Source organism: Simochromis diagramma, unplaced genomic scaffold, assembly GCF_900408965.1.
Source record: "Simochromis diagramma unplaced genomic scaffold, fSimDia1.1 OVJJ01000361.1, whole genome shotgun sequence".
NCBI lineage: Eukaryota > Metazoa > Chordata > Actinopteri > Cichliformes > Cichlidae > Simochromis > Simochromis diagramma.
In genome coordinates this window covers 7299261-7321293 of record NW_024386860.1, presented here as the reverse complement: position 1 = coordinate 7321293, position 22033 = coordinate 7299261, and the positions used below count along the sequence as shown (strand labels likewise).

Here is a 22033-nt window from a genome sequence, read left to right as displayed (position 1 = left end):
TTCCTGATGCACTACCATTTATCTAGGCACATACTGAGCAGGTTTTGCATGTCAGGCAAATGTGTTAACCACTTCACCATGGTGCCACATGCGGTTTTCTATAATAAAAAAATAAGCAAGAAAAACAGAGAGCTGTCTTCCTGGAACTTTGCACCTGGAAGTGAGCTATTTCAACCTTCAGGTTTCCAGCCAAGAGTGCGTTCTTGCACAAAACAAAGTTTATTAGCTTTGTGGTATTTTCAGTATTTTCATGCTAGATTATAGAGGTTAAATCCATTTAGTGTTTTCCTCAGTGAGATTAATAATTGTGCTCTTTTTTTTTTTTTTTTTTTTAGCAATGACATTCCTGGCAAAATGTAAACCTGTAGGGAGGCAATGAAAAAATACATAAGGACTTCTGGAAAAAAAACAAACATCCCTCACTGAAAACATAAGATCTCTCTATAAATATGCATTACATATTACTCAAGGGCCGGCGTACTGCAGGTTTTAGATATCACCCTGGATCAACACACCTGAATCAAATGATTAGTTCATTACCAGGAGTCTGGAGAACTTCAAGACATGTTGAAGTAATTTAGCCATTACAATCAGCTGTGTTGGATCAAGGACACATCTGAAACCTGCAGGACACCGGCCATTGAGGCCTCGAGTTCCCCCACCCCTGTTTTAAAGGATGACAAAAGGATATAAGCTGTGTGCAGAAACAATGTTAGAGGTACTTCAAAGGCTCTCGGAAGTGAATTAAAAGTAAATGCTAAAACTGTTTTACTAAATTAGTGTACTAAATACTAATAGACTCCACGGACACTTCAGGGTATAAATTTTAAATTGAGGTAAGATGAAAACATTTTAAAAAGCGTGTTAGCAAGCAGTGGACGACTTAATTAAAGTCACTCAGTTAAAACTACTAAAGCTGGATTAACTGAGTGAGCCATGTCAACTCACTCAAATATTATATATATATGTATAAATAGAGCAAACAAGACTTACCTTCTGTACTTTTATAAAAACAGGATACAAGCTGATGAAGGCTGGTGAAAGAGATACTGAAGGCTTTATGATTGTGCAGGCTTTAAAGAAGACAGGATATGACATTATTTGCCTTTATCTTTGTGGTTAAATTAAACATAGGTTTAAGAGGATGACATCAGAATAAACCGTTTGCTTGAACTGTGGTCGATAGGATTTCCTGCAGATGATGTCTCTATGCAGACTTTAAAAATCTTTAAAAGTTTATGAGGTTTGGGCACCAATGACACCAAAAGACAGTCAGTCCACAAGTTTGAAACTAAGGTGAACACATAAAAAAAAGTATGTTTAAGCAGTAGATAATTGCATAGTCAGGTTCAAGAACATTCAAATGAAAATTGAAAAATTCAGTTAAGAAATGAGTCATAAACTAGACAGAGGCTGGATAGTCTGAGTGAGCCATATCCCCTCACGGTACAAGTGTTATTTTTGAAAAGCAGTTCGTTTGAGAGGAACTGAATACTGTTGTGGTTACATCTGTCTCAACCGAAGGTCTCCTGGAAAATTAAGCTATTGTGTAACATCATACATGTTTTTGTGTCTTCTGACAGCCCCTCAAACACTATGCTTCCATGTTTAAATTCAGACTTTTTCTTATGTTACCCAATGTAAACAAAAAATCAACTCTGTTTTATTAATGTGACATTTTACACTTGTATTTTGTAGCTTTATTGAAATAAAAATGTTGCAGCATGAGTCAGTTATTGGCACATTTATAACCACATTATTTTATTTATTGGTGGATGCAAGTGTTCAGAACACAGATAGCTTTTGGAAAGAAAGGGTGTCACAATCTAGAGGTGCATGTTTTAGACGAAGAATAAGTCCCTAACTGGAAAGAGAGCAGTCCCTGATGACGTTTTGTGGTCTGAGGTGGCAATGTCCTCTAGGGTTGACAGATAGCAACCGCTGGTTTTTTCTCCACCAGTGCTTGCAGCACCATTTTTTTTCTGCCACAGAGCAGCATGCATACCACACTGATGCGAATTATGTTATAACAGCAGAAAGTGGAGTCTCACTGAGGAACTCACAAGCTCTCCACAGTCAATACAAAATGACGCTTGGTTTGAGTCAAGCTTTTCCTGTATTTCAGTATCAACTCTTTAGTCCTAAAGGTATTCTAAGCTACTATGTTCACTGAACACCACACTGATGGGCAGTGGCGGTCTTAGCCTGTTTGGTGCCCTGGAACACCCCCTCTGGCACCCGCCCACCCCGCCCCCCGCACCCAGTACCCTCCACCCCGCCCCACCCCACAACCCGCACCCACACATTCAATATATTAAGGATTGTACAATAACATATTTTACTGTTACTGGAACAAATCAATAACTGACAATGACTAATGCACCTTAATATTGTGCTGAACACAATCCAAAAGATTCAGTAAGCTACATCAGTGTCTACTGTTTACTGTAGCCAAGTGGCTAACAAACGTAAACAGACATTTTCACTATCCCTACTAATTAATGTTATCTTGTCGTATCTCTGTTGTGGTCAGTGCTATCTTCTATGCTGTTGCATGTTGGGGCAGCAGGTTGAGGGTCACAGATGCCCACAGACTAAATAAACTGATCCACAAGGCCAGTAATGTTGTGGGGATGGAGCTGGACTCTGTCAGGGTGGTGTCTGAGAGGCAGATGTTGTCCAAGATAAGGACAATCATGAATAATACCTCCCACCCACTCCATGAAGTACTGGCTAGTTACAGGAGCACGTTCAGTGAGAGACTGAGATTACCAAACGCACCACTGAATGACACAGGAAATCTCTCCTGCCCGTGGCCATCTCCCTACTCTGGAATATTCCTGTCAATTTTGTTGATATTTATTTATAATCACCTCTGTTAATTCTTGATATTTATAATTGAGTGATCTGTATATATTAGTGCTATTTCCCAAATGTGTAAAATCTGTAACACAATGTATTGTTTGGAGTTTAGTCTGTTACTGTTACTATTTTTAGAATTTCTTCTTGGACCAACTGTAACCCACATAATTTCCATAGGGATTAATAAAGTATTCTGATTCTGATTGTTTCAGGACACATGACCTGCCATTTTCCAATGACACATCTGCTTACCTGTATCTTTTGCTCGTTTCTCCTCCTCTTCTTTTCTCTTTTTTCCTAAACTGAGCACCTGATGGCTTTGAACTTTTCTTGTCCACCTTCCATTGGTTTTAATTTTGCACTCCAGTATGAACACCCACCCCCCAACCCGAGGATCATCACAACATTACCTAATAGACCTATACCTTAGTTCACTGATGTGCTTTGTCTAGGGTTTATTTCTGGGATTTCGCACAACCCAGGAGTCAGACCAGGAATACAAAATGGGCTTGGATTTCCACATTATGAATGAAATGTGCTCTATTTGGAAGCAGCCGCCCCCCTCCCCTATTGACACTTTGTGTGCCAGACTTTAAATCATCAAACTGTAAATTATAAATTGTTATTGATCCCTTTACCGCTAGTCCTAAAGTATATATATATATATTTTACTTTTTATATTTATTGTTTGTTTACTTGCACTGTTGTAACTGGAGCCTCGTCGTCTCGTCTTTCTGTATACTGTACTGCATGTAGCGGAGATGACAATAAAGTTTACTTTGACTTCAGCACAGCAGCAAACGGGCGCACCGAGGGCTCTCGCGTTCACTTTATAGAATTTCGAAGAAAAAAAAAAAAAAAACTTTTTCAAACAAATTATAAGTCTGTATCATAATGTCTGGTGTTTCGTGTTTGTTGGTTTGTTTTTATTTTGTTATATTCTGCGAGCTGGTTATTAGATGCTGCTCCAGGCAGTGAATCATCCGCCGCCCCGCCCTCTCCTCCATGTGCCGCAAGCAGCAGGCGCACGTCGCAAACGGAGGGCGCCTTTACTCCCAGTAAATGGGCGGCAGAAAACCGACCGGTGCCTATGCCATCTCCAAAATGCGCTGGCTGATGTCTGGCAGCATGAGTACGAGCAACTTTTTTTTTATTGGAGATGCCCGTGATGCTGCTCCCACCACGATGCCGCCCTGGGCAACCGCCCATGTCGCCCCTATCAAAAACCGCTACTGCTGATGAGCACATCTCATCTCTGTATGCTGACTCACCTTCACCTGAGATTAGCTCAACAACAATTGCATCATCAGCAGATTAAACAATGATGTTGGATGAGTGGACAGCTGTACAGTCACTGGTGTGCGTTATGTAAAGAAGCAACCTCAAAGAGATTCAGTGTTCAGTGTAATGGATGAGGATGTATGGGGAAAAATTTGATGTGATGAGAGGGGTTTGACAAAAACCTCTTGGTCCAAGTGCAGATCAATGACTTTACAAAGTGCTAAAAATAAACTTGTCAGTGATGAAGAGACAATATTGTTTCAGTATTTCCACATTGAATCATCAAGTCAACTAATGTATTCAGTTCAATTTAATGTATGTATATAGTGCAAAATTACAAAAACAGTTGCCTTAAGGCACTTTATATTGTAAGATAGCAAAGACCGTATGATAATGCAGGGAAACCCCCAAGAATTTGATGGCCCCATATGAGCAAGCACTTAGCGATGGTGGGAAGGAAAAATGTCCTTTTAATGGAAAGAAACAACTGACAGAACCAAGGTCATGGAGGGGCAACCACTTACCTCGACTGGCTGGGAGGGGGAAGGGAAAAACAGGCCAAAGACAGAGTGTAGAAGAGAGCCTGAGATTAATAACAGCTAATAATTAAATGCAGAGTGTATGAATGAGGTCATTAAGGTAAGATGGGCCCCGATTATTCAAGACCTTGTATGTGAGGAGACAGTTTAAATTTGATTCTGGATTTAACAGGGAGCCAATGAAGAGAAGATAATATAGGAAAAATACACTCTCTCTTTCTATTTGCTGAATTTTGGATAAACTCAAGACTTTTCAGTAAGTTTTTAGGACAGCCTGATAATAATGATATCCAATAGTCCAGCCAGAAAGTAATTCTCAACTAACTCATTTTTTAGCATCACGATCAGACGTTTCTAATTTGAAAGATATTGCACAAAAGGAGAGGGAAGCAATTGTGGAGATACAGAAATTCTTTTATTACTGCCATATAATCTGCATCATTATACCTGCATTAATATCATTCTTTACAGTATTATTCCATTTAATAATATATCGTACAGTATTGAGACTGCATTACAGTTGTTTATTGAAGATGTCCATTTGAGAATCCTTCCATTATGTGAACTTTTATTACAAGTAAATATTTTATACACATTGCATATCTGTGCTTATTTTGAGTTGATGTTCGGTTCATTAAGGGTCTTAAGCTTCACTGGCGTGACTGTCCAGGTGATACATGCTGAGGGAAACTAGAACATAGAAGGATAACTGCAATGCATGCTTACAGTACATATAATACATATAATCTAGGAATGTGTCCGGCCTGAGGCCTTAACTCATTTGGTGTCTTACTATATTTTATTCTACTTGGTAACAGATGATCAGAGTCAATAATTAGCCTCAGAGACCCTGAGGGCTTGAAGTTTATTACCTTATATGGAAGGTGTTATAGAAAAGAGAAGTTCTATGTCTGCTTATAGCTATTAAAGATGTACGATTAACTGTGACTAATGTCTGGAACCTATTTTAATCTGTCATTGACGCCATGGGGGGGCGTGTACCCCACTGCTTTATAAGTATCCACAACATGTATTTTGGTCAGAAGACATATGTTGATGTTTTCTCCGGGCTGTTAATAAACTCATTGTTTGATTGCACTTTTCTGGGGCTTCCGTGGTTTGTGACACTGCTCTACATTGATTGATTTCGCGACACAGTCCTACATATTTGTTCAATATGCGCATTGAAGAACACATTCTCACCAAGAACAGTCGCAAGATTCCTCACAGTAATACTGGAGACTAAGGTACTGTCATCCAGAGAAAGCGTCTGGTTAGAGACCATATTTCTAGGATTTTTAGGGCTGAGTACAATATGCTCAGTTTTACCTGAATTTAGAAGCAGAAAGTTAGAAGTCATTCAGGTAGTTATGTGTTTAAGATATTCCTTCAGTTTAACTAACTGGTGTGTGTTATCTAGCTTCAGAGCTAGATAAAGCTGGGGATCATCTGCATAGCAGTGAAAATGTATGCTATGCCTTCTAATGATAGCATATACAAAGTAAACAGAACTGGTCCTAGCATAAAATCTGTTGGAGTCTAGATAAAATTCAAACCACTGCATAGCAGTGCCTTAAATACCTAATGCTTGCCCCAATGTCTCTAATAAAATATTGTGGTCAACAATGAATGATGCACTGAAGTATAGCCTCTGACAGCAAAAGGATGATGTTACTGTCAGGTGCCATAAGAAGATCATTTTTAACCAGGGGGGATTCTAGGATCAGAGCTTTGGGGGTGTGGAGCACCCAGAGAGCTGCCCAGCCAGACAAGATAAACTTTACTCGTCACGATGAGACTTCTTCCCTGTCTCTGTCAGTCCCTGCATCCTTTAATGTCTCCAGTTATCCCAGGTTCTCTCTGACTGTCTCCTTGGTGCATTTATACCTCTGTTCCTCCCTGTCCTCGTCATCTGTTGTCTTCGTCTCCGTTATCAGTCATCATAATTTTACCATCTCTGTGCAAGTCTGCAAATTTCTTTATTAAATCATAAGATTCTTAAATTCATCAAGTCTCTCTGTGCCTGGGTCCTCATCACAAAACATGACTGTTTTGTACATTTTAACACAATTTAATCCCCACATTTGTGAAAAAGCAAAACACTTTTTTGAAAAGTCTGTAACAAAACCATCAAATCTGATAAAGGTTATTTAAATGCTGCAAAAGAAGAATGGATTGGAATAAAAAAATAAATTTACATATCCTAACCTTAATTACTGGGGAAGAAAAATGAATGATGTTCATAGTGAGCAAGAAGTAAACTGAGTGGACAGAGATTCACTTTTAATGTGTATGTATAATATAATACAGATACACAAAAATACACTCCAAAAATAGAAGAGTCCTTGAAATGTACTGTGGCGGAGGTGTGGTCCCGGGCGCGGCTGCAGGGGAGGAGTGGTGCAGTGAGCTCAAAGGGGCGGTGCTGGAGACGCAGGTGAGAACAGCTGATGGCGTTTGGACTGATGATGGTTTCCTTCCCCTTTTATAGTGAGGCGGAGAGGAGCGGAGGGAGAGCTGGAAATCAGCTGAGACCGGAGCTGTCAGACTGTGGACGGTCATAACAAATGAAAACTAGAAATAAACGTGCCATCTGGCGACAAACAACTGTGCGTGTGTGTACGTGTGTGAAGTGCATTTCACATGTACAAATGTACAAAATATTAATAAAAAAAAAACCTTAAATCTTAAAAATGGAGGCAACTTTGCCTATGGTACAATGTATACTATGTATGAAACGATCTTTACTGCATCTCCAAAAGTCGATTCTGTTCATCTGGACGTAACGTTTTGTGAAAGAAAGGTTTCGTCACTCACCCAAGTGACTTCTTTAGTCTTAGCTGACTGCAAGTTTCCCCAATCTTATAAACAGTACATTTGCATAATGAATTGCAAATTTATAAGATTGGGGAAACCTGCAGTCAGCTGAGACTGAAGAAGTCACTTGGGTGAGTGACGAAACCTTTCTCCCACAAAACGCTACGTCCAGATGAACAGAATCGACTTTTGGAGATTTACTTTCCTGGATGATTGAGAATGCATCAAGACGATCTTTACTGCAGATACTAGTATGGCTCTGCAGATGTCACCTCACCTTGAGGTTGGCAAATCTGTCTGTCACTTTTTGGTGATCAACTCTCTCAAGCAGTTTATCTGTTTCAGTTTTGCCTGTCACTATTCCCTGTCCGTTTTCTTACCTGGTTCTTCCTGACCATTCTCCTCACGTTCCCCTCTTTCCTCTCTCCCTCTTTGGACTGACAATCATACACAAATAGATTGTATTCAATTAGATGAAAAAATTACATTAATATGAAAAAAGCCCTCTCTCAGTGTACTTTCAACCAAAAGGCAAATAACCAAACCACATGTACCACTAATAAAAGATATAAATATTGAAACATTGATCCAACATTATCCTTTATTGACGGATCATTTGATCTTACACCTTTTTTTGAAAAACCTCCTTATATCCATTATGAACCTGGCTGTCTCTCTGTACACAAAACACACACACACACACACACACACACACACAACAGGAGTTATAAGGTTAATGGGCATCCAGTCAGTTAGCTAGTTAGTACCTTGGGTTTAATATTGGCACATATGACAGGACAGTGGTAACAACAGTAGGCTACGGACAATTTTAAGTTTTAGATTTTAAATAGGCTATAGAAATTTCAATGGGAGCAACAGGACTGTCAAATGTCGCTGATTTTACTACAGAGTAGGACGGATTGTAGGGTAGCAAACATCGTCGGAAAACACGTTTTCAACACTGCAGGTTACCTGGTGTAATGTTTTTCAGCTAAAAAGAAACATGGTCTGACTCCTACCTAACTATATAAATATTAACTGAAGGTTAAATGCAGCTAAATTGTCCTGTTTTGAGGCAGGCACTTACACCTCCGCCTCTGTAACCTTCACTAACACTATTTTTGTACTTTGCCAAGTTATGAAACCTGACAGAAACTCTTCAAATAAGCCATTTAGCATTACCATTACAACCACTCTTTCAAGAATTATTGAGATAAAAGGAAGGTTGGAGATAAGTAGTCAAGAAAGCTGGTCAAGTGATGGCTTTTTAAGTAGTGGTTTAATTACTGCCAGATTGAAGGCCTGTGGTATAGAGTTGATTAACAGAGATAAGTTAGTCATATTTAAAACTGAATGTAATACGCTGTACATTTGAACTGATGATTTGTTACCTTTTTTTAACTGAAAAAGCCATAAATAACAACAACAAAAGTGGTATTTGAACGGCCTAGAAGTCAGAAATACTTTGCTAAATTGTATTATACAAGTATAATGTTTCTGCGCTTTTCATGAGTACTTTCTTGAGTCACTGGTATTTACATACGGAGTGCCACTTTATAAAGTCAACAGAGTATGCGCTTCAGCGTCACAGTTCATTTAATTTTTTCAGCTTGTCCCCTGTTGTGTACACACACCACACCTGGCATGAAATCAAAACCTTGTTCATATGTAAATGTACAATAAGTTCCTGCTTTGTCCCTCGAGTGCTATTAATGTGATTCAGCCTGCATAATTCTAGGTGCACCGTTTTAGGTGTGTGATACACCCCAAAACCAAACATTTTTTCCTTTTTTCCTTTACAAGACATTCAGCCCTGTTTACTTGGTCATTGTTTGCCATCTCATATCAGCATAGAAACTGAACTACAACCTATGCATACTGTGTCACTGGGTATAAGAGCTGTGGCTGTAAACCCTATCCTAGTCTTCAATTTCAGACCTTGCTTTCAGGAGCCAGATACTAACTTCAAGAGTTGAAGGGGACTGCAAATTTTCCTACAAATCAAGGTAGTTTAAACTCATCCTACTAACTGATTTTCTTTATATCTGATTTGGGGTAAACTCTTAATCAAGAAAGATCTAATAATTTTTGGTTGGAATAAAATCTTAAGAAGCTTTCACAACACAGATTTGGATATATAACATTTGTTATAAAGAAACTGTGTAAAAGTGTCTCAAAGGTTCTATAAACAAGAAAGTAAATTGGTAAAGTAAGTGACCTTCATGTTTAATTTGCTCCAAGTTATTTTTCTTCTTCTTGCAGCCATGGAATTCCAGACAAATGTGATAAATGCACAACCTCAGGTGACTGTGACACAGTACACGGTCTCCCGTGGGTCGTCAGAGTGGAGTACAAATGCATGCGACTGCTGTGAAGACTGCGGCATCTGTACGTGTCTATATAAGTTCTATGGGAACATGCTGAAGTTTACCAACAGTGTAACATAACAGAAATATGATAAAACATCTCTCACCTACAGGTCTTTGTGGAACATTCGTTCCCTGCATCCTGGCTTGTCAGGTGGCTCAGGACAGCGATGAAAGCTGCTGTCTGGCCTGCCTTCCCGGCGCCCTGATTGCTTTACGGACAAGCATACGCAACAGATACAATATTGGTGTAAGTGTGGTGCAGATGTCTAATCATTTATTAAACAAGAAGACTAGAATTCTAATCATGAATTCAATCATGAAGTCATAAAATTCTCTAGAATTCTAATCTAGATGGTGTTTTATATTACATTTTTGAAATCCCAGCACTCTAAATATGGTTCTGTAAAAAAAACAAACTATGATGTTTGTCACCAGTTTACTGTGACTGTGCTTTTCCTCAGGGCTCTGTGTGTGACGACTGGTTAGTCATGGCCTGCATTCCAGCATGTGGATTATGTCAGATGGCACGTGAGCAGAAGATAAGAGGAAACTGAAAATTTATACAATATATGATATCCTCAAAGTATCAAAGTAATATAATATGTGAAAATGTATTTCTTCAGTTTCTGTATCTTAAATTAAAATGTTAGAAAAAATGGCATAGACATATTGTAGTAAAGCTAAAGGATTTGATAAGAAATAAAGTCAGATAACTGGACTAAACTGACAATTTCTTCTTGTTTTTCCTTGTTTATTCTATAGTTTAATAGGATTACATAGTATATCTGTTATATTTGAAATGTGAGCTCTGAGTCTTAGAATAAGGCTTAAAACCCCCGTATCTTTCACTCGAAGTTCAACAGCGACTCATTGTGCTGACACCAAGTTTGTGCAACAAATCAGCGAAAAAATCTGACGGATATGTGGGAATTTGCAGCACGAGTAACTCTTAACCACCCTTAAAACCCCCCAAAACAAAACAAAACAAAAAGAATCAACCAGTTTATGGTGGTAAACTCAAATAACTATCATCATCATTTCTGAGAACTTTTTTACTACCTACAATATAATTCAATAATGTTCACAATTTTATATTTTTCTTTTTTTAATGTTTAAGATAATTGTGTTAAAAATACGTGATTTATAGATATGTGAATGCAAATTGTATATCCTCTCAAAAACAATATTTCAATAAAACTATTGGAATTAATGTGTTGTGATTAAATAGTTGAACACAGCTGTAAAGGATTATGAAAGAAGAAGAATATGTTGGAGACATCTTCCCCTTTCTGACTGAGTGTTTTATTTTTGGCTGACCATGTACTTCAGAGCTGTCTAAAGGCACAGGGCGAGGCGAAAAGCATTAATCTGAGTAAGTACAAATTAGGGTACCTTATAACTTTAAACTATCAGGACATGTTTTCAGTTTTCCTGGGGAAGTTTGAGGAATGACATCAATATTATAAAGTTATGCTCATAAAGGGTGAATCTTAAAAGTGGCACGCATTGTATAAAAAAAACTCTCTGAAAACTATTTCGCAACTCTTTCTATACATTTTATTTTTATAGACAGCTTCCTCTTTCTGACTCAGTGTTTTTGCAGCCACCAAAAACAAAGCTGTCTGAGAAGGCAGGATAAACAGCATTAATTTAAGTAAGTACAAATTAGATTAACTTCACACATCATGACATTTTCAGTTTTCTTGGGATCGTCTAAGGAAAGGAAATAAACGTTATCTTATTTGCAAAATCATAAGAATTTATGTTTGTAAAGGGTGAAAATTAAACATTATACATAGGAAAGAACCAAATTATTTCTCAACTCTTTCTATGCATTTCTTTTATCGTTCTAAAATTATTGATATCGTGATTTTTGCCATATATTGTATTCCTGTAGTATTCAATTAGGAATTCGTTGCTTTTCAACATTGTGCATTGTGTGGACCGCAATGACGTGAGAGAAACCCTAAAGAGGAGGAGAAGGGCAAACATTCATTTATATTGAAAGTGGATGTGAAAACATAAGAAAAGAGGAACAAAGTTTTTCTCATCGTATAAATTTCTTCGGGGACACGCTCCTCACACCTCAGGATTAGAAGATTCTTTTATGCTGAGACTATTCCTAGAGACTCGCAACTGCTTCTAATAAGAAACGGTAACAGCAACAAGAAAAGGTAAGAATCTGAGCTTGGGTTAGTAAAATAATTATAAAAATACTTAGTCTAAATTAAAATGTCAGTTGAAGGCAGCAGGCTCCAACAACCATGATGAGTGTCCTGTATACTGTTTCTACAATATTTTAAAAATGATTAAAAATCTATCAGATATACAATGCTAGTTTGTCAATTTACGTCTTTATAATGTTTAAATGTACTTGTACTTGGGGCGATCGTGGCTCAAGAGTTGGTAGTTTGTCTTGTAATTGTAAGGTTGCCGGTTTGAGCTCGGACAGTCTCGGTCGTTGTGTCCTTGGGCAACTTCATCTACCGCCTACTGGCGATGGCCAGAAGGGTTGATGATGCGATATGGCAGCCTCGCTTCTGTCAGTGTGCCCCAGGGCAGCTGTGGCTACAACTGTAGCTTGCCTCCACCAGTGTGTGAATGAATAGTGGAATTGTAAAGCGCTTTTGAGGGTCTTAAAAAGCACATTATTATTATTGTCAGATTTTAAGAGACAGCTGAAAACATCAATGATATACCTAAAGCGAGAATTTGCAATCTGATATTAGAATTTTTTTCTGATTTGAAAGTATTCTCTTTTCAGATCCCTGCATTCACCTGATGAAAAAACACAGAGGCCTTTAGACGTTTTCAACTTAATATTTAAACAAACGAAACGAAAAAAAGGAGCCGACAGAAGTTATTTAAAGGACTATTTCTTTGCACTGCAAGAAGACAAAATGGGAAACCATCAGCTGCTGTCAGTTACAGTTGTTCTTGCAGCTGTTCAACTCATCAGTAGTTACAGTTTCAGGAACTGCATTGCAGAAGCAGATTCTGATGGGAAAACTTTCAACTGCATGCATCGGAATGCAATGCATATTTCTGATATTGTCAGTGACCTGCCACCATCTGCCATCAATCTCACCATTTTAAGAACTCCTCTGACGGACCTTCCTAACAACAGCTTTAGTAACCTAGTAGACCTTCAGCACCTCAGAATTGATAATAATTCCTTGACAACCATCCGTCAGTTAGCTTTCCAAGGCTTGTATCAACTGAAGAATCTAAACATGTCATTAAACAAAATATCAGAGCTCAACCCTTCTCTGTTTAAGGACCTGCAGAATCTCACCTCCCTCTTTTTGGCCAACAATGCATTGGAGCGGCTGCCCGAGGATATTTTTTCATCTGTTCTCAAGCTACACACTTTAATCCTGAGACAAAACTTTCTGTCAGATTTCTCAGGCATTGCTAAGTCTGTGGCACATCTGACAAATCTGACGACACTGGATCTTTGCTTTAACAATTTGACCTCCCTCAGACACTCAAATGTGTCACTGCCCCAGTCCCTCACTGTTTTGTATGTTTGCCATAATAATCTATTAACGCTGGGATGTAAGCCTTCATTTCTCAGCTTTATCAACATTTTAGATTTGTCATACAATTCTCAGCTGCCTACAAAAGCCTTTGATCAAATTGATTTGAGCACTATAAATTATTTGCGTTTGCGTTCAACAAATGTAACAATAGTGGAGTTTTTAAACATTAGCAACATCAATCCAAGTCATGTTGATTTCTCTGGTACAGGACTGAACAATGACAGCATGCTCAAAGAATTATGCATACTGTTGAAAAAAAGTCTGAAAGAGAAAAATCTTAAAAATATGAACCTGGGTAATAATGCAATTAGGCAACTTACAAATAACACACTGTCCTATTGTCCTAATATCACAGGGGCTTTGGATCTATCCCGCAACAACCTAAAGAGTGCATATTGCCTTGAGTTTCTTAGAAGTCATGTATACATAGAAGACTTCAAAGCAGAGCACAACCATCTCAGCTCCCTAATATACTGTAAAAAAATGTTTCAATTAAAAAAAATGGAAAATCTGAGTTATCGTTACAATCGCATCTTAAAAGTTGACTCTCATGCTTTTTATCATACACCAAATATCAGGACGCTACAACTTAACATAAACAGTATTGCATTTCTCCATATACACGCTCTCAAGGGACTAAAAAAGCTCGAGACACTTCGTTTAGACAATAACCTCTTAACTGATTTGTTCAGTGTCACATTTGAAGATCTGGTCAGTTTGCAAATTCTTAACCTTCGCAACAACCGCATTTCTGTCATTTTCAATAGGACTTTTTTCAACCTGACATTTTTAAATACACTGGATCTTGGAGGTAATAAGATTACCCATTTTCAGCGATCGGGTCTTGATGGACTAAAAAGCCTGTCCAAGCTCTATCTAGATGGAAACCAGCTAAAACAAATTGACCCTTTCTTATATCGTGCATTTCAAGACACCCTCACTGTGCTAGATTTACAGAGTAATCAGATTTGCTTCATAACAGAAACTCATGAGTCACCATTCATGAATCTCAGCAGACTGACTGATCTGAAATTAGATCGGCAGCGACCTAACGGACTCACCGTTTTACCACGCACTTTACTACGTGGCCTCTACTCACTGAAATCTTTGTATCTCACCAACAATAACATATACCATCTTGCTCCTGATACCTTTGATGACCTAACAGACTTAAGTTTCCTCACACTGGATAACTGCTGTGCTGGGGTGAAAAAATTAGAACCAGGGGTCTTTAAAAATCTAAGAAATTTGACCAGATTGGCTGCAGAAAATATGGGCATTCAGAACTTCTCTAAAGAGGTTTTTGGGAATCTTACACAGTTACGTTTACTGCAGCTCAACCGCAATGCCATGCAGAGTCTTTCTGTAGACGCATTAATGAGTCTACCTATGCTTCGTTACCTTGACATACGAGATAATCCTGTAAGCTGCACCTGCAACAACGGGCCTTTGCAAAATTATACAAAGAATAACACAGATGTTCAGGTGGTGTACCTGTACAACCTGTCATGCCAACACAATCCAAAACTCAAATTTTACAATTTTGACACTAAAGTTTGTCGCGGAGATATAGGAATGTACCTGTTTTTTAGCACATCAGCTGCAATCTTCTTGTTTACAATCATTCCCTTATTCTATGTTAAACTCTACTGGAAAATGAAGTACAGCTACTATGTGTTTCGGGCCTGGTTTAGCGAGCAGTGGAGCAGATTCCATGAGGAGGAGGAGAATTGTAAATATGATGCATTTATTTCCTATAACTCATCTGATGAACAATGGGTCATGGACCAATTGTTACCCAACTTGGAGGGAGGCGGATCATCTTTTAAGCTTTGCCTGCACCACAGGGACTTTGAGTTGGGCCGTGATATTGTGGACAATATTGTTTCTGCTGTATACAGCAGCCGGAAAACCATTTGTGTGGTGAGCAGGAATTTTCTGCAAAGTGAGTGGTGTTCTCTGGAAATCCAGCTTGCCAGTTACAGACTCTTTGATGAGCACAGAGATGTTCTCCTGCTCGTTTTTCTGGAGCCAATCTCTGAGAGGCAGCTGTCTTCGTATCATCGCATGAGGAAAGTTATGTTAAAAAAGACTTACCTGCAGTGGCCTGGTTCAGACTGTACTAACCCAACACAGGCGCAGGAACTGTTCTGGAATCAGCTGCGTAGAGGAATAAAAACAGGGACCAGACTAGAGACAGAAGAATATTCTGCAACTCGTGAGAGCAAAGAAGCTGAAGACTTTACGGATGAGAGATCTGATGAAAACTTTTACTTGCAACCTTAGAAAGAAAATAAGAATGTGTGATTTGTGGTTTTACTCAATTAACCTTTCAGTCTAAATGTGTTTATCTGTGATGAAGTTATGTTGTAAATATGCAATATAATGTGTTATAAATGTAAGAGCAGCTTTTGTTAATTTTATGTTTTGCAGTGTTTATGTATATATGCAATTTCTAAAAATGTCTTTTAAATTACTGTTTTGCATTTAAAGGGATGCGCAACTTTCACAAACAAATAATATTCCATTATGACATTTGTGTTTTTAATTGTACAGAAGTCCAAAATAAACATAAATGCTTAAAAAGGTTGAAAATGATGCATAATCAAAGGCTACTTAACTCATCAAAAACAGGACAATAGAAAAAGACAGGTTACTCTTCAGAGGAGAGCTATTGCATCTATGCTTAATGCTATGGTTATATTAATATGGGAACATAACATGTTTATCACTCACTAAACAAAAACCTTGGAGTGCATAAATTAAGGGAGAATTGTACTTTAATCAGTCATAGAAATATTGATCCACATGCTTGTATGGACAGCTTTACCACACATTAGTACAGTCTCATAGGAGGGAAGGACCACTGCTCAGGGCTAAGGAAAGCAGAAAGGGAAGGTGAAGGGTCTCTCTCAAGAATGAATGACGGAGGGTAGTGCATAATATCAGTGTCCTGGGACTTCAGAGAACAAGCTGAAGCGTGACTGAACTGGTTTGAAGGTTGGAAATGGCTGCTCTGATGGTGAACTGGGGCAGCAAAAGAGGGAACACAAGAGTACATATCAGTTCCAAATGGGTCTTCCTGCTGGGCAAAGTGCATTGGCTCTCCTGCGTATGTATCTGGCAGCTGTGATTGGTAAGGAAAAGAGGGCTGGGAGTTGCTGTCAGAGTACTGTAGGCTCTGATTTCCAAGTAAGCTGGATTGGTTCATGAAGCTATTTTCAAAAGAACCAAATGTAGCTGAATTTTTGCTCTTTGACCAGTTTAAACCATCTTGCCAGTTCTCAGGTACAGAAGCCACTTCTCTCTGGCATAAAGTGGTAGAAGGAGCAAACAAAATGCTTTCTGGAGCTTCACAGGTCTGAAGGTTCATGAACAATGGAGGAGAGAGACTTGGTCTGAGGATATCATCCAAAACACTGTCGGCCATATCCGCAGGGCTCGCCAGCCACTCAGTAACCTTGACAATTAACATAAGGAATCATTATTTATTATCAGAGAATCTTATATTATAGAAATCTGAAAATAACTTAAGAGTGACAATGTAAACTGAGGGCCTCACCTGTTTTTGACTGCAGTGTTGCTGCAGACTGGTCTTCCAGCTGGAATGGCTATTTGCTGGCATATTAAAAGAGATATCTAAAAATAAGGAAACAAAACTGAAAAAAATGTAGGTATGTCATGCCTACTTCTATTTTTTTTAAATAACCACATAAAATGATGTAAAACCAAATTGATGGTTTGTGTCTTTTCTCTATTCTTTATTCTTTACACAAATTAATCTCCTGACATAAAACAAACACAAAACACTTTTTAGGATAGGTCAAAAAATCCAAACCTATCTTCACACAATGGATGCCTATTAAAAAAAAAAGTTTTTTGTTTTTTTTTAAATCTTCCTCATCATGCAATACATGGAGTTAAGATCAATGTTTTCTCTTTTAAAAAAACAAACAAACAAAACAAAACAAAAAAACAGCAGAGATGTTGGTTTAAAGATATTTAACAGTAAATAAACCTTTAAAACTATTTTAGCACAGAAGGCATTATCCAGTCATTCTTTAAGGGGAAAAAGGTTTTTTCAGTGTTTCACTTCTCTTCCATAACTGTTTTTGCACGTGTTTGACAGAAGGAAGAGGTGGCGCAAAGACAGACAAGTATAAGAGAGGACAGTGGTGAGTTAATGACAACTGATTGAAGTGCAAGAAATGTTAATTATTCTAAAACCATAGATAGACAGATGCAGACTTACACTAAACATCTGTAAGTCTGATAGTAGAGAAGCTGGTCCTAGCTGGAGTACCAACAACTCTCTGCCAAAGTTAAATCTGAACCAAATACACAAGGTCTACAAGGCTGAGGGGGAGTAACAATTACTGCAACGGTAAATTCTATAGTACATGACAGCACAAAGACACGGGAAGAAAAAGTGACAACAGGTAAACGTGATGTAGGTGGAGGTCATGGTCAGTCTCTAAGGGAAACACTTTGTGCAGAATTCGCAATTAGTGTATTTAAGTTGTGTTTGTATTGTGTGCATAAGAACAAAATAATGTGTGTGAGCTTACAGGATGCAGCATATGCACTATTACTAGTTCAATTTAATCTGAATGACTAAATGGTTAAAATACACCAACATAAAAAGACAGTGTAAATGTTCAAGCTATCAAACAAAAGTAAATGTAAGAACTTAAATATTTCTTACCAATCAGCTTGGCAATATATTACTAACAATCACTTTTATACTAAGTACTTATAAGTAACAATGAATGCAAAGATAGTCCATAAACACTTTTAAAATAACAAATTTTGAGCATATAATCTGTATCACAATGTAATAACATCTATCAAACAGATGTTTGATCAGCTGGAAGTTACACAGTTGAAATTATTACCATGTCAACCAGCATGGCTGTGGTCAAACAGAGATCATTAGACATAATCAGTTAAAAACTTGCACCAGAATATCTCCCCTATGATAGTGATAGATAAAGTATAACAAGTAGTTGTTACTTAAAAAAAACGAAACGCTGATCTTGAACAAATCTGCGCTTTCTTTTATATTATGGGGGACATGTATTTTAAGCTCTAGACCAAAATACTAAATTTTGCTCTACAAGGGCCTGATATCCACTTACGATGACATTATAGTGCCACTGTTCAATTGAAATTTTAAACGAATATCCTCATATGTGCGTCTCATTTTTGTCAGAAACAAAAATCAGGTAAAGAAAATCTGGCAATTCTTTGTTTTTACACTCATCAGGTCCCAATAAGCCCAAATATCAAAAAGAAATAAAAATGCATGCCATGGAAGAGTTCAAGTCTCAAGAGGTTAATTGCTCACCTGCGGCAAAGAGATTCTCTTCATTTTTCCTGGTTGGCTCTTGATCATGATCTTGGTCTTTCTTTGTGGGATGCACAGCAAAGCTACGATGTTGCTGAAGTCTAAGGAGGTTCTCTTGAAGCCACGGTCCATGCGTTTCCCTCAGAGAGTTTAACAGGACCTCCCTGCTCTCTGACAGCAGGTTTCTCCTACTGATCGACGGAAGCTTCAAACGTTGACACAAACGTGCTGCTACTGCACTGACAAACTTCGTTACATACTCTGGATCTTGTGTTCTGTCCTGTATCTCACAGCTGTTAGTAGTGGCTGAACTGGAGAGTTTAAGTGGGCTTGAGGTGAGACGATGAGTTTGTATCTGCTGAACAGGGGGCTCCTGGTTCTTTGGGGTTTGCACAAGAGTAGAAATCACACGTTTCTTTACATTTGTGTTGAAAGACTTAATATTGTCTCTGTCAACAACCGGAGTCAGCAGTGATTCTCTGCTGTTTTCAGACATGACACATGCCCACTTGGTTTCTGTTGTTAGTACATCGAGGAAGCTGTGTTTAGACCAGTGGCTGCTTTGAAAACTTTCACATGAAAGAGGGAGTTGTTGTTGTGGTTTCTCTTCTGTTGTGACATCTGACTGCTTTGACTCAAACTGGATGTTTTTCTTTTCCTTCTCTTGGCAGTCAGTGTGGGCTTTTGAAGCAGGGTCTGTATTTTTTCTGAATGGCACACAGCTCCCAACATCTGTATCAGCTCCCAACAAAGCATCAGTGGACAGTGAAGCAGAATTGTGTGATGCTGAAGATGAATGTGAAATTACAGTGTTCTTTTCTTTTCTTTGTTCCTCCAGTTTTGGCTGTTCACTTAGCAAGCGTTCAAAATCAATAGACTTCACCTCATGGTTAAACAGGCCATGGTGTCCTGTCAGGCGGCCGTCTGTGATGATACTGGGCTCCTGCACAGAGCGCACAACACTTGGAAATGGTGGATTTCTCCTCGAAGAACAATGGCAACTAGCACAACAGCAGTTATGCAAATGTGCCATGTCTATGTTGCTTTGGCAATGACGGTAGTGATGATGATGGTGATTTGACTTGATCTTTGAAATCTCTTTCCAGCCACCTCTTATTTGACTCCTCTCCTTGCGGGTCTTCAGTCGTTTCATTTTTTTCTCCTCATTTGCCTTACTGTAGTGGGTTGAATATCTGGGAAGAGCACTGAATCTTTTTGCAAAGCAACACTTTTTATCTGTTGTTTTTGTTTCTTGTTGAAAATTGTTGACTTTTCCTTCTTATAGAGGTCCTGCCACACACATGGCTCATGCTGCATTCTATTCTGTAGAAAAATAACCACAGTTAGTAAAGAAGGCTTGATAATACAGGATGTGGTTGTACCTCATTGAGGTCGACTCTAGTATTAAAATTAAGAGCAACTTACCAATGATTCAGTGAAACTGACTAAATATAAATTTGAATGTGGGCTTTGACTTGAACATGTAGACCACACATAATACAACTTTCTAAGCACTTCATAAAAATAATAAGAAAGCATGTAACATACTTGCCATAGTTTAGCAGAGATAGATAAAGTATGAAAAATGTCTCCTTTACCTTAACATTATTTGTGCAATTAAACCCTGAAGTGAGGATCATTTCATGTACAGTACAAATTGTAAGGAAATTAATTTGCATGACATTTAAAATCATATTAAACTACAGACACAAAATCATTCCAATATATAATGTATTATTTGACGTGTTCCACAATCACAAGAGTTTCACCATATATGTGCAGCTGTACACACTGAAAACTAGGTTTCGAGAAAAACATTTCACATAAATGGGCGAAAAAAAGACACTGAGCAGATGGGCCTACTGCAGTCAGACTTTGAGCACTTTAAGTACCCCTTCAGATATTTTTGCAGTTTTATAGCTGTGGTTACATTTCTCTGTGCATGCATGGTTGTAATTATTTATAACGTTTGTAATTGTATAGATACTGAATAGTAAGGTGAGTTGAGCTGACTACACCCATCAAAGTTGCCTGTCAAGTTCATATGGTCTGCTGTTAACCCTGTGTAAAAAAAAATAATAAAAATAAAAACCTTAAAAAAATATAATAATAAAAATATGTGCAGTATTGAGATGACTGTAAGTCAAAAGTACTGCTTATAATATATGTGAATGTACTTATTTCTACTCTGAATGTCTGGGGGGGGGGAAGCCCCGGACAATATCCTGTATGCACACAAAAAAGTTAGAACTTATACTTCCGTTTGCCATGTTGGGCATTCCTACAGCCTGTCATCTGCCTCCATCTCACCCCATCCCACTTCTGTAACACCAACCTGCTACTTTCATTACATCCATAAACCTCCTCTGCAATCATCCTCTTTTTTCTTCTGCCTGGCAGCTTTATCTTTAACATGCTTTGCCCGTTGTGTCCACTATCCATCTTCACCATATGTCCAAGCCATTTCAACTTTGCTTCAATGTCCCTCCTAGTCACTCGCAACTAAAATTTTAGAATCTTCAGCGCCACCTCCCGTCTTTTTGTCAGTGCCACAGTCTCCAAACCATACATCATCGCAAGTCTTACTAACATCATCTTAACTTTCCTTTTGCATTCTTCTATGCTTATGTCGCCAATCACACCTGACACTAGTGCCCACCAACTCCACCTCGTCCACAACCTCTTCACCACTTCCTGTGTGGACTGTTCGTTGCTTTGGATGGTTGACCCCCAGGTATTTTGAACACAAATCAGCTCGAACTAATACTGAAACTTAATGAAAACTGAACTAAAACGAGCAAACTAACTGAATTATGTCAGTAAACTAACTTGGAGATTAGCAAGCACCTACTATCCCCAGGTGTAATTTAAATTAAGGTGACACGCGGTGCATGAAGTCAAAGCTGTAGCTGCTTAGAAGCGAAAAGTATTTCCAACTTTAGCAAACTGTAAATCAGTTAAAACCGTAAATACATGAGAAAAAAAATAAATGAAAAGGAAAAATAGTTAATTAACATAGTGTCTACTTACCAAAGTCGTTAACAACCGCTTAATTTTATCGCACACCGAATGTGTCGTTGCACGGCAACACGCAGCCGTTGCGTTTTTTACACGCAGTGATAACGCCCAAGAAAGCCCACGAGTTGGACGAAACTACCCTCACAAAACGAGGGGTTACACAGTATCAACTCTGCTCTATTTCCCTACTTATGTAATCCTTTATTATTTACATTCTCATATCATATTTTGCACACTACAATTTTATATGTTCAAACG

At 38.3% G+C, this 22033-nt stretch overlaps 3 protein-coding genes across 5 annotated transcripts; 2 read left to right on the top strand and 1 right to left on the bottom strand.

Moving 5' to 3' along the window:
- The first annotated feature begins 9139 nt into the window (after positions 1-9139).
- Positions 9140-10858, top strand: cnfn (cornifelin). Its single transcript, XM_040030220.1, has 4 exons — positions 9140-9505; positions 9762-9887; positions 9979-10115; positions 10330-10858. The coding sequence occupies exons 2-4, from the start codon at positions 9764-9766 to the stop codon at positions 10420-10422; spliced, it is 354 nt and encodes a 117-aa protein (XP_039886154.1). The 5' UTR covers positions 9140-9505; positions 9762-9763; the 3' UTR covers positions 10423-10858.
- A 270-nt stretch (positions 10859-11128) lies between these two features.
- Positions 11129-17143, top strand: tlr21 (toll-like receptor 21). 2 transcript variants are annotated; one of them, XM_040030216.1, is made up of 2 exons: positions 11129-11240; positions 12633-17143. In XM_040030216.1, the coding sequence occupies exon 2, from the start codon at positions 12769-12771 to the stop codon at positions 15694-15696; it is 2928 nt and encodes a 975-aa protein (XP_039886150.1). In that variant the 5' UTR covers positions 11129-11240; positions 12633-12768; the 3' UTR covers positions 15697-17143. The 2 variants fall into 2 exon arrangements, with proteins under 2 accessions (XP_039886150.1, XP_039886149.1); XM_040030215.1 differs by lacking the exon at positions 11129-11240 and adding an exon at positions 11327-12042.
- On the bottom strand, positions 16230-21919 carry si:dkey-250k15.4. 2 transcript variants are annotated; one of them, XM_040030217.1, is made up of 4 exons: positions 21788-21919; positions 18758-20080; positions 16973-17049; positions 16230-16870 (listed from the first exon to the last, which is right to left on the bottom strand). In XM_040030217.1, exons 2-4 carry the CDS (start codon positions 19908-19910, stop codon positions 16247-16249), a joined length of 1854 nt encoding a protein of 617 aa, XP_039886151.1. In that variant the 5' UTR covers positions 19911-20080; positions 21788-21919; the 3' UTR covers positions 16230-16246. The 2 variants fall into 2 exon arrangements, with proteins under 2 accessions (XP_039886151.1, XP_039886152.1); XM_040030218.1 differs by lacking the exon at positions 21788-21919 and adding an exon at positions 21400-21420.
- Positions 21920-22033: the final 114 nt, after the last annotated feature.